The sequence below is a fragment of the Pongo pygmaeus genome, chromosome 13 (genome assembly GCF_028885625.2).
Source record: "Pongo pygmaeus isolate AG05252 chromosome 13, NHGRI_mPonPyg2-v2.0_pri, whole genome shotgun sequence".
NCBI lineage: Eukaryota > Metazoa > Chordata > Mammalia > Primates > Hominidae > Pongo > Pongo pygmaeus.
The window spans coordinates 122,280,490-122,293,074 of NC_072386.2; the positions used below are offsets into that span (position 1 = coordinate 122,280,490).

At 57.0% G+C, this 12,585-nt stretch overlaps 1 protein-coding gene across 4 annotated transcripts in view; it reads right to left on the reverse strand.

Moving 5' to 3' along the window:
• RAPGEF1 (Rap guanine nucleotide exchange factor 1) overlaps window positions 1–12,585 on the reverse strand; it is a 162,208-nt gene that overhangs the window by 5,273 nt on the left and 144,350 nt on the right. For all 4 annotated transcript variants that reach the window (XM_054500110.2, XM_054500111.2, XM_054500114.2 and 1 more), the window contains 8 exons: window positions 9,109–9,193; window positions 6,899–6,991; window positions 5,814–5,999; window positions 4,955–5,039; window positions 4,749–4,843; window positions 2,499–2,577; window positions 2,292–2,393; window positions 598–695 (listed from right to left, as the gene is read on the reverse strand). In XM_054500110.2, coding sequence (XP_054356085.1) covers window positions 598–695; window positions 2,292–2,393; window positions 2,499–2,577; window positions 4,749–4,843; window positions 4,955–5,039; window positions 5,814–5,999; window positions 6,899–6,991; window positions 9,109–9,193 — 823 coding nt within the window. The remainder of the gene's footprint in view (window positions 1–597; window positions 696–2,291; window positions 2,394–2,498; window positions 2,578–4,748; window positions 4,844–4,954; window positions 5,040–5,813; window positions 6,000–6,898; window positions 6,992–9,108; window positions 9,194–12,585) is intronic.

Consider the following 12,585-nt stretch of genomic DNA (forward strand, 5'->3'; position numbering starts at 1 on the left):
CTACTAGTATATACTAAAGGCTCTCGTAAGTCCTGCAATAGACACTTGTTTGGCTTTGGTTATTCAGCTATCCCTTTTCTATGAAACACGTATTTCCTCTCGCCCACGGTCCACGCTCAGGAAGCACTTTCTGAACTTCTTTACACCGAGGATCTCAAGGTCCCTGGGTGGCTGTGCATCCTCAGGTTGTTCTAACGTGCAGCCACTTGTGAGGACACTGGAATACTGTGTGATGCCGTGTGTGGGGAGAGGAGCCATACATCCGTCACAAGCATGGCTGCACATGCTCGCGGGCAGGCTACAGAAGGAAATGAGAGTGGGGCTGGGGGCTGGGAAAGGAGAACCTGTATTCTTCACCTGAGCCCTTCTTTTCTGTTTAAACTGTATTATAAGAAGCATTATATATTATATTATATATATGTATTGTATATTATGTATTATAACTGTATTACAAGAACCTTAAGTAAAACCGAAGTACAAATGTCTCCGTTAGAAACCCCTAAATTAGGATTTCTCTGCTGGAGCCTGACAGATCTTCCCCAGAGCAATGGAGGCAAACCCAGGCAGGGCTGGGGGCCTGGAGGAGCTGCTACTCACAGGTACGGGATGCACGGCGGTTCCACCTCCGAGAGGGCGGCCCGGTAGGCTCGGAAGGAGGACGAGCTGTCGATCAGTGTGCAGTACTCGGCCAGGCCCTGGCAGGACAGGACAGGACAGGACAGGGGTGAGCGAGTGCTGGGGCAATGCTGGGGCAGAGCCCTGGTCCTCCTCACTAACTGGAGGGTCAACCACCCTCTGCCCAACTCCACAGGTCCCACTACGCACAAACACCCAGCCAGGTGTGGGTCCTGGCCCTGGCCAGCAGGGATTCTGTCCTTTTCAACGAGTGTCAGCCCAACCCCTGGTCACAGGGGGACTTCAGGCCGTTTTGTGGAGAAACACCCCACAGTACTCATTGTGTCTGGGCAGCCAGCGCTTGCGTGTGTACAACGTCCCGGAAGATGGGCTCCTGCCTGGCCCTGCTTGGCGGTGCAGCCAGAGGAGCTTTCCAGGCACACACTGAGTAGCGTCACTCCTGACTTGGAGCTGCCTTTGCTCTGCCCTGTACTCAGGGAGGACCAACTAGAGATAGCATGTGACCTCGCCCTCCCCAGGGCTGGGCAGCTTCTCTCCTGCAGGGGCGGGGGGCTCCCGCCTAGGAGACTCAGCCAGCCCTGCCCTGCTCAGAAGGCCCCTCTCCTGCCTCTTCTCCTGTTAGGTGCCTCTCCCTCAAGTGCTGCCTCCTTAGAACCCCCCATGCAGAGAGGCCGTGTGAATTTCCCACCTCTCCCCATACACTAGCTTACAACCATCCCTGAACATGGGCTTGAACAAGAAGACCCTGGGTGGCCTGGCTGACACCCGGGTCTCTGACATGACCCCTGGGTGGCCTGGGTCACACTCGGGTTTCTGACACGACCCCCAGGTGGCCTGGCTGACCCTTGGGTCCCTGACCTGACCTCTGGGTGGTCTGGTCACACTCAGGTCCCTGACACAATCCCTGGGTGGCCTGGCTGAACTTGGGTCCCTGACATGACCCCTGGGTGGCCTGGCTGACACTCAAAGCCATGGGTTTTGCCCCCATTTGCAATATTATTTCCCGACACAGGATAAAGGTCCAACTCCTCACCAGGCTCCTGAGGCTCTCATGACCTAGAACTGGTCCCCTTCTCCCAGGATGTGGTCCCCTGGCCTCCTCCTGTCCCTGGAGGTGCCGACCCCCACCTGCTCCTGGCTGTGCACTCCTTTGTCCCCTTTGATTCTCCTCCCTTCCCAGGAAACTCCTCCTCCTCTACAGATGGTGGCATGAGTGACACTTCCTCGGGGCTGGCCCACCTGCCCACCCTTCTTCTTTTAGTGCTTATCTAGCAGAAACTCATCCAACATCATGGTGGGCTGTTCACAGTGCGTCCCCAGCACCTACCACAGCGCCCAGCCCGAAGCAGACCCTTCAGAAGAACGGGCTGAGGGCGGGCGGGGGCGGGGGAGGCGGGAACCCAGGGATGGGCCTGCTGGATGGCAGCAGAACACCAGGATGTGAGCACCCCAGAACCAACCTCGAAGCTCCCAGGGGCCAGAGACAGGAAGATGGGAGGGCAGCTGTTCTGGCCACACAGCATGTCAGTGGCAGAGCAGGGTCCTAGGCCCAGCGTTTGCTCCAGTGGGAGCACTTTCTGCCACAGCTGGTCGCCTGAGGGCTGGGCGGCCCCCCTTACCAGCCACCCTCCCACCCACGCCCCAAAGCCACTCACCTCTGAAGTCTGCTTCTGCCACTCCAGCCTGCGGATGGGCGCCGAGTCCAGGGCAGAGAGGATGGCCAAGTAGGAGTTGAAGTTATTCAGCTTCCGCAAGTGCTGCCAAGAGAGGGGAGGTGCCGTGAGGCAGGAGGGCAGGTGGGTCCCGGGCTCCCAGAGCAAGGACTGATGATGGGGGCCTGGGGAGGACTTGGCCACCATTACCTTCATGATCTTGATGAACTTCAAGAGCAGCCGTTCCCTGTCCTGGGCCTTTTCCTGTAACATGATTATGGACCGGACCCTGCATGGACCAAGGGAAAAAGAAACAGCTGAGTTGACAGGTCCCTGCAGGCCCCAGGGGTCCTGGTGGAGACAGGACCTGTACGACCCCCATGCCAGTGGCCACGAGCCCACCCCTACTGAGTACCTGCAGCCTGCCCCAGGCATAGACCTAGTTTCTGCTCTCCAGGAACTCATAACATCCTGGGACAGAGGCACAAGGGAATCTGGTCGCAATAAATCTGGTGACCATAAGGAAATCTGGTGAAGGCCCAAAGGGGGCTTCGAATCTGCAGGTGGAGCATGGGAGGATGAAAGCAGAGGCTTTCCTGACAAGCATGAACCCCAAGTACCAGGGGGCTGGGCAAGTTCCTTGTGTGGTGCAGGACTGGCTCGGGGACACCCGCTAGCATGTGAGGTAAGAGGTCACCTTTGGCAGCCACGAGGGAAGGAAACTCTCAGAACCTTAGTAGCAACCAAAGCCGAGACCAAAGCCAAAGGCCAGTCTCATCTGTGCGATAAATGCAGCAGGGATGTCACCCTGGCCTCAATTTCCTGTGGTTCACAGGGGCCACTACCAGGGTCACTTGGAGGAGGTGCCGCACTTTGCGCTGCTGGTTCTTCCTTTTTTTTTTTTTTTATTTAAGAGACAGGGTCTTGATCTGTCACCCAGTGCTGTGAGTATATCTCACTGTAGTCTTGAACTCCTGGCCTCAACTGATCCTTCTGCCCCAGCTTCCCGAGTAGCTGGGACTATAGGTGTCCACCACTGGACGTGGCTAATTTTAATTTTTTGTAGAGAAGGGGGGGTCTCTCTATGTTGTCCAGGCTGGTCTCGAACTCCTGCGATCAAGTGATCCTCCTGCCTCGGCCTCCCAAAGTCCTGGGATTATAGATGTTAGCCACTGCACTTGCACCTCTGTGCAGCCAGGCCCTGTGGAGTGTACCCCTGAGCTTCCTGTACCCAGCCAGAGGCTGGTGTCAGAAGCCAGGCTTGGGGCCTTGTGTGCAGCTTCCATCTGCCTTAGAAACCACATCCTGTTGGGCAAAACCCTACGCTGGACTGCCACAGCTAAACATGCTTTCCCCAGGACGGAGTGCTTCTGTGGGGAGGAAGGTAGGCAAAGGGGAGACGATCTCTGGGCCTTTAAAACACATCAGACATTCTCCTGGAGGCAACAGGGGGTGGGTGGGGGTGGCACAGCTGCTGAGCTCTAGGGGGTCCTGCCTGATGCTGAGCTGCTATGGGGGCTTTGTCGCTTCTTGAAGAGACAAGAGCTCTGGTTTATAAACACACTACTGGGATTCATTTTGCTTTAAGAATTAAAGACTAGGCCAGGAGCGGTGGCTCATGCCTGTAATCCCAGCACTTTGGGAGGCTGAGGTGGGTGGATCACGAGGTCAGGAGATTGAGACCATCCTGGCTAACACGGTGAAACCCTGTCTCTACTAAAAATACAAAAAATTAGCCGGGCGTGGTGGCAGGCACCTGTAATCTCAGCTACTCTGGAGGCTGAGGCAGGAGAATGGCATGAACCCGGGAGCCAGAGCTTGAGGGGAGCCGGAGCTTGCAGTGAGCCGAGATTGCGCCACTGCACTCTAGCCTGGGTGACAGAGTGAGACTCCGTCTCAAACACACACACACACACACACACACACACACACAGAGCAAGACTCCGTCTCCAACATACACACACACACACGTACCTGCAGAGCGAGACTCCGTCTCAAACACACACACACACACACACACACACACTACACACACACAAAAGAATTAAAGACTAAATGCAAACATTAATGTTATAGAGCCCACTCCTTTGCTAACTGTTCTGTCAGGCAGAGTCAGTGTGAGCGTCAGCTTGAGATCGCCTGGCAGTGATCAGGCCAAGAGGGCAAACTTGATGCCCTTCCCAACATCACCTATAGCAGACACTGCTCCTCGACCCTGGCACTCTTCCCTGCTGAGCCTCCTCGACCAGGTGGCCACTTCCAGCAAGCCCTGTCCTGTCCCTGCCCCTGTCCTCTGCCTGCCATTCATGGTCAGTGCTCACGGGGCCCCCCAGGAGCTTAGCGGAATGAAAGAGGCAGCTCTTTCTCCTACCATTCAGGCTCCCTGCAAAGGAAAACATAGAGCCCACCCAGACGTGCCACCACCCAGAGCAATAGGGCTTGGTGCTGGGCCCCTCTTACCAGTAGGACATGTTGTTGAAGTGCTCCGTGAACTGGGTCAAGTTGGGGCTCTTCTCCTCATTCTGCTCTTTTGCCCAAAGCAAAACCTCAGGAATCTACAAAAGGAAAGAAGGAAGATGGAGGTGGAGCCCCAGCTTTCCCGTGATGGGGGTTTCTCTCATTCAGGGATAACCAGCATGGCTCCCCCTGGCAGGAGCAGCCTGTACCTCTATTTTATAGAAGAGCTCAGCATCCAGCAGCGTTAGCTGCTCCGCTATCTCATGGCTGTGAAAGTCGTGCAAGGTCCCCGGCCTGGAAGACAGAGGTGTGAGAAGAGCCGTCAGGGGTGGGGAGGGCGGTGGGGAGGGCTGAGCAGGCCCGGGCTGCAGGCATCAGAGCAGGAGAGCCTCTCTGCCTAGCAGGAGTGCGGAGGCTACGGGGCGCGGAAGCCACAAAAGGCTCCCTAGGGCCCTATTGGCCTCCTGCCTCTCTCTGGGATGACACTGTCTGCCTTTCTCTCCTGCTTCTGCTGGGTGTGTCCAGCAGCTTCTGGAATCAGGAGCCTGAGTCTCCCTTGTGAGCTCATGGACAGTTGAGATGCCAAGAAGGATTGCTCATGGCTGGAGCCCACTTCCAGGTGGCCAGCAAGAACAGAGACGGTGCCAAAGAAACGAAGGCTATGCGCTCACTGGAAGGAGCCCACTACTCAACAGACATGTATAGCTGCAAATGACACTCACCGTCGGTGTCGAGGGGACGGGCCACAGACTAGCATCAACCACTGCCATGTTCGTGCTGGGACAACCCAGAACTGACCACAGCCCAGGGTGTGTGCACTCCTGCCCTGTCCTATGAAGCCCCATGCCCTTCTGCCCACTTCCTGGTCACAAAGGGATCACCACCCAATATGTGCCTCCTGGAGAAGAGGCCCAGCTCCCAGGGATCCACGGGGTTGTTCCTGAGGCACCTCATCAAAGGGCCTGTGCAGAACCAGGATGGGGCTGTGGGGCTGGCAGGGAGGGGGGGTAAACTGAGAAAGGCACGGCTCCTGGGGAAGAGGCAGGGCTGGAGAGGTGGGCTTCTCACCTGGCTGCTACCCCCCGGGCCGCCAGGGGCTGGCTGGAGGTGGCACACCTGAGTAGCTTCTTCTGGTCCACTTTGTCCAGGATGTTCTTCCGGAGCACACGAGCCAGGCTCAGCTCCCCGTTGCACACCAGGCGGAAGACCAGTTCCATCAGCAGCTTCAGGATCTCTTCTGTCAACTCCACCAGGCTGAAGGACCAAAGAGCACAAGGTGAGGAGCAGGAACGCAAGGCCCAGGCAGAGTCTGTCTTTGCCTTGAGACACACAAAGGGCACGGGGATGTGACCGGCACAGAGCTGGCTGGGAAACTTCTCATGGAAAGAGAGCAGGAGACGTGAGCCTGGGATGGCTGCCTGCGTTCTTGGAAGTGTCGGGATGTTCACAAGCACCTGCCACACACTCAGCAGCCATCTGCTGGCGGTGGACAAGCGCCAGCGACTGTGCTAGGGCCTGGGCTGCAGGGACAAGTCCCACATGAATCCTGCCCTGGAGAGCTACTGCTCCCATTGGGCAATGAGACACCAAGACTTCCCGGCCTCTCAGACTAGATGATCCCCAACTTGCCCTGCTGAGCACTGTCCATGCGTGGCCATTTCCCAGCTGCACAGCCACTTACAATGGTTGTCTCCCCCAGCAGAAGGAAGGCAGTCCACCTGATGGAGATTTGTTAGCGGAACAGATATGGCAAGTGCCATGCCGTCAGATGGCCAGCCATGGAAATGCTGAGGAGCGAGGGAGAGGCGGCCTCTCCCATTCCAGCCTCCACACAGCCTCCACCATGGCTGGCGGCTGAGAGCACAGCCTGCTGAAGACTGGACCTAACATACCCATGGGAGCAGGTGCGTGGGGTGGGTTCTCTCCTGAGGGTCCAGGAGGGACCTCATGAGGAAATCCAGGGCCTGGGCGCAGGGTGGAGAGATACCTCACCCACCTCACCCTGGTCTATCGGGGACAGGCCATTCTCTCAAAGGACCAAGATAAAGCAGGCAAGAGCCAGCTCTGCCCAGAGTCGGTGGGCAGGAGAAGCAGGTGGAATGGAGCCTTTGCCTCCCCACTGGCCCCCAGGACCCCAAGGGTGAAGCACTCACCACAGCTCATCCACCACCCGTACCAGCACGAAGAACGTGTTCTTGCTGACGCGCTTCTTGAATGTGTCGGCAAAGGGAGAGAATTTCTCGTATGTGGAGAACGGGTTAAAGAAATAGCCATGTGGCTGGCTGGGGGCGGTGGAGTGGAAGACTGCCTCCTGGTGACCACTCGCTGAGTGCTCACAGTGTGCCCATCTCCCTGCCTGTAAAGCACTGGCATCCAGAAACGAGGGCATGGGGACTAGCGCAGTGGAACAATTGCAAAGCCAGGATTTGAGCACAGGCGTCTGACCCCAGGGATGCCCCCAGCTGCTGCCCTCTCCTCCCTGCCACGCCATCTCCGCTGCACTGTCCAGACCCGCCTTTCTATCGGGTTCACCCCGAGGTGCCCGTGAGATTACAGACATGTAGAGAGTGCCTTGCTGAACCTTAGGCAGAGAACGGTGGGCCCAAACCAAACACCCTCAAAACCCCAGGTCCCTGGGCAGGTGTGTAGGCCAGAAGTATCTCCCTCCAGTCTTTCTGTGAGTTTCCATCCTGAGGCTGCCTCCCTGGGCTCTACAGGGGAGCTCTCGCCTCCATGACACCGGGCCGGGTCTCTTTTCCCAGAGCGGCAGCATGCTCCACATTGGCTCCCTGTCTCCAGGACAGCACTTCAAGCACCCGACCAGCTCTGGCTCATGCCCTGAGGTCGGGCTCTGCTTTGCGGTCAGGGTTTCCTGCCCGGCTGTTGTGCTCGCCATCGACTCCCCAGACCACTCTGACACCCTCCTGCCCGCTCTCTAGTCATCCACGACCTTCCAAGTCATGGGGCTCAGGATAGAGCAACGTACCAGGGACAGTGGCTTGGCCCACAGCACAGGGGTCGCCAGCCAACCAGGCCCAGACCTTGATGCTGCAATATTTCCATGATGGCTGAGCCAGGCAGAGGCTGAGAGCCTGGGCGCAGGCAGCAGTGGGGCAAGTGGCGTGTGGCTGCTCTCCCACCAAGCAGCCACATGGGTCAGGTCCTGCACGTCTCTGGGCCTCGGTTTCCTCAATTACATAATAGGAAGTTATAGACCAGTGGTCCCATGTATAATATGGTAATTTTATTCACACCCACACACACGTATTAAAAAATGGTCACAGAGCTAGGTGAAAGCACACGTGTAAAGCACATCTCGCCTGACCAGCAAGTCCTCGACACGTGTGAGTGACAGCCATTCGCTGAGTCAGGCCTGTGGGCAGGCGCTCTGAGTGACAGAACTTGCCGGGGACCCGAGGCTCCGCCAGTGAAAGATGTCCACGTCTGTCTTGATAGATCAGGGATTCTAAAGGTCAACACGAGGGGAGAACGGGAGGCCAGGAGGTCTGCAGGAGGTCCTGAGTGGAGCAGTGAAGGCTCAGGGCACACAGGAAGGAGCGGGGGTGCGGGAGGACTCAGGACTTCCTACCCCAGGTGGTGGTGGCTGCCCAGCAGATGGCAGCCGTGGACTATGTGCAAAGAGGTGGCTGAGGAGCAGCTGACCCAGGCTGCCCTCCTGGAGCAGCAGCTGCAGGTCAGCCTCTTAGGGTGGGCAGGTTCGGACTTGAAGAGGCAACGGGTCACACAAGCGGGTCCTTCCAAGCCCCCGGGGTCCTCCTCAGCCACTACTGCAGAGGGTGACATTTACTGAGGGTGGGCCCGTGGGGTAGATCTGGGGACAGGAGCCCATTCCAGTTGTGGATGTGGCAGTCACAGGGTCTGCTCCGGGGAAGGTGACTGTGCTGACCCCTGAGCTGTCTATTTGGGTCTTGGTATCCTTCGTGCCCAACGCCCTGGGGCTCAGCTCTGAGAAGCTGCCGGAGCCGACCATGGGGGTATCTCAGGGGCGTCTGCAGGACCGGCACACTTACCCCCTCCCAGTCTGGGGCATGTCTGATTCTTTTTTAGAATCATCCAATGACCACAACTGCCACCAGACACACATTCCCAGACTATGTTCCAGCCTCTTCACATCATTTCACTCGGCCCTTTTAGAGATGAGGAACTTGCCTGAGCTCAAAGCTGGAATGCAGGAGGGTAGAGGTGGGAACCTTGGTCCGTGGGGCTCCTGTGTCCCCACTTCAATCACACTGCCACCCAACATGCTGCTCAGCTTCCCCCATGAGGGCTGAGGGGCAAGAGGGCCCCTCTCTCTCCAAAATGCCCACGGTGCAGGGGCCGTGGGTCAGGGAGGAAAGGATATCTGTACTGCAGCTTCTTGATGAGCTCCTCTGGGGAGATGAAGGTCCTGTAGGTGGTCAGGAACGCCTCGCAGTACAACACCAAATCTAGAGGGAAAAGCAATGCAAGCTGCTTGTCTGGGCGCAGAGTGCTGGGGGTGGGAGCCAGGGTGGATTTGAGTCCTTGCTCTGAGAGAGGCAGGGGAGACGGCACGGGGAGTGGGATGGGCGAGGGAGCCGAGGGCCTGAGAACCCACTCTGGTGCCTCCACCTGCATGTCCCAGAGAATTCACACGTCCTCTCTGTCCATCTCTCAAAGGAAATGGCAGATCAGAGAGGGGAAACAGGAAAGGGTTTTATCTCATGGGCACTTTCTACCGATGAGGGTGCTGCCTGGAGAACCGTGCTGTGGGAGCTGAGGCCAACTCTGGTCCCAGCGGAAAAGGGCACTTAGGCTGATGAGTGATGCCTGCCCTAGGCATCAAAAGCCAGCGACATGCCTGTTCCAGGTAGGAGCCAGCCCTGGATTAGACTCTGAGGGGCTCTGCCTGTCTAAGGCTTGATGCTTCAGAGGGTCTCAGCCATCACGGGCACAAAGAAAATCATCTGTTCAAACTTGCCAGCAGGATCCTGAAACGAAATCCGAAGCTTTTATTTTTAAATTTTTATTATTATTATTATTTTTGAGACAGGTCTCACTCTATCGCTCAGGCTGGAGTGCAGTGGTGCGATCTTGGTTCACTGCAACCTCTGCCTCCTGGGTTCAAGTGATTCTCCTGCCTCAAGCCTCCCGAGTAGCTGGGACCACAGGCATGCACCACCACGCCTGGCTGATTTTAGTAGAGACAAGGTTTCACCACGTTGGCCAGGCTAGTCTCAAACTCTTGGCCTCAAGTGATTCACCCAGCTTGGCCTCCTAAAGTGCTGGGATTACAGGCGTGAGCCACCGCGCCTGGTCAGTACTTTTAGATGGTAGGGTCCAATCACAAAAATCCGGGGAAATTCCACGTTTTGGGTCCTAAGGGATAGGCTGAAGAGGCATGGCCTGGGCCGGGTACCAAGGAGGGGCATGGTGCCAGCCACTGGGCAGGTGTGGGCTGGCAGCTCCAGCCTACCCCTCACCTCTCCATGCCTGCCTCCTCTTAGAGGGGGCTGGTAACAGTCAGGGACCCCCAGACTTTCCAGAATTACAACAGCCCTATTTATTTGCTGTGTGACACCTTCTCAACTGTGCTGTCTCTGATATTACAGAAAAAAGTGGAATTTTAAAATGTAGGACACTGCCTGAGCCAACAGGCGGCCAGACTCACTCCCTGTAGCCACCCCCCATGCCTGCTGAGGTGTGAGGCCCAAGGAGGCTCCGCAGCTGTGCTCCTCACTGTGAGGCTGGGTGCAAACACGCACTGCTTAAATCTTGTGCTCTGGACATAGACCACCCGCTCCCACCTTCTCACTCATTCCCGAGCTGCTGGGTAGAGGAACCTCGAGGAACCCACATCTCCAGCTGAGTCATGCTGGTTTGGTTCCTGCCTCCACCCTTGCTCCATCCCCTCCTGCATCAAAGAAGAGAGGAAAACCCACACCTGCTCTTGCACTGGGGGCTGCGTGGGGTGGGGACGGCAGGTGAGGGAGGCTCCGGGCTGGGAATCACAGCAGGGCCCATCTGCACCGTGCTCAGGCTCATTCCTCGGCCCCCACACCCACCCAGTTCACTGTCAAGCTTGGATTTTTGTTTGAAGAGTTTGGGGAAGGAAGCAGAGATGGCACCAGCATAGACCCATACCTACTTCTGGAAGGATGGGCCCAAGTCAACTGGCCTTTGCAGGTGCATCATTGACGGTAGCCCTGACAACTTCGTGGGACTCGCTGGTGAGCACTGGGCCATGCCCTGAACATATGCCACATCCTTCAATGCCCAGAGCAATCCCACAAGGACAGAGAGTCCTGTTACTCCACCGAGAGAGGAGGAGCCCAGGCATGAGGCCACACCACCCGCAAGCAATGTGGCCGGGTTGGCGCCCATGTCTGCCCAATTCCAGAGCCCTCCCCCATCTGCTGTGCCCTGGATTATGGCAGATGGGACAGCGCCTGGCTTCTGGGATGGGCAGTGCTGTGCCACCCCTCTAGTGATCACAGGACTCTCGGTGCAGCCCTGAGCACTCTGTGCGCCCTGGCTCACCTGGTCTTTGTGACAGCCCTAAAAGGCCCCAAAATTGTCCCTCATTTTCCTCCTAAGGAATCGGAAGCTCCGGGGCTAAGTGACAGGCCTGGCACACAGTTGCCGAGGGATAGACAGGATCTAAGCTGAGGCCTGAGGCCAAGGCTGACCTGACCTTCTCCCATGCAGGTCCTGACATCTGAGAGCAGAGCCGCGCAACCACAAAGCACCCCCACACGGCCTCTCCCTGCCAAGCCCTGCTCGGCAGGCTGGGCTCCATGGGCCTGAGCCACGGGGCTCCCGGCTGCTCATGCTGCTGGTGCAGTTTCTGGCTTGCAGGATGCACCTGCCCAAAGAGCTTGCTTTGTTACCTGCCACAAGGTGCTTCACCCTCCCAGTGGAGCCATGGCTTCTGCCTCAGTAATACTTCTTACGTAAAACTGGTTCTGGGGAGCCTCCAACCTTTCTGCTAGTAAAATCAGGCAAAGCTCCCACCGGCACGGAGCGTCCTCTCAGCAGGTCCAGCCAGCAAAAGTCAGAAGCCTCTTGGCTGTCCTGTCTCGGGGACCCCTCCAGCCTTGGCCACAGCTGGCTGTACCCGACAGGACAGTGGAGTTCACCCTTTGGAGCCGAGGTCTGAAGCCAGCTCCCATTTCAGCCCCTCGCTGTGGACAAAAAGGAAATGAAAATAGCTCCTATGCCCGGCTGAGGATGGAGCCCCCTGTGTCAGGCAGGGAGGAGGATTCACTGCAGAGAAGCCAAGCAAGGGCTGTGCTCGGCGCTCGGGATGCTGTTGATCACGCCCCCAGCACCGCTGACATGCGGGGCAGGTTTCACACTCCCTCACGTAATCCACACAACAACAGGCACCGTTCACCCCTTCAACAAGTGGAGTGGGCTCAGGCTGAGAAGGCTGGGGACTGCCCAGGGGCCCTCTGAGCCTGTCATGGCACAGCTGGGGCTAGGATGCAGCATCGCCAGGTCTGGGCCCTGCCCTGTTCAGAACAAACAAAGGGTGAGGGAACAGTGAAGGTGAGGGTGGAACAGTGGCTGTGGTGAGTTTGTGGGAGCCATCTCTTCTTTTTTCTCTAATTTTCTGCAATGTAAATATGTTTTAGTACTACTTCCATAATTCAGAAATTCCCCGAGTCACTCTGGGTCACATGTTTTGGAAAACGTGCTGAGGAAACACAGGGACAGAGTCCTTTACAGAAATGAAACAGGTTGGGCTAGGATTTCAAGGTGGGGGTGTTTTCATTCCCTCCACAATTTACTTCACCATTGCTCTGACATCATCTTTTAAATCATTTTTTTAAATGTAAAAAGAGAAGCAGTGTGTGGA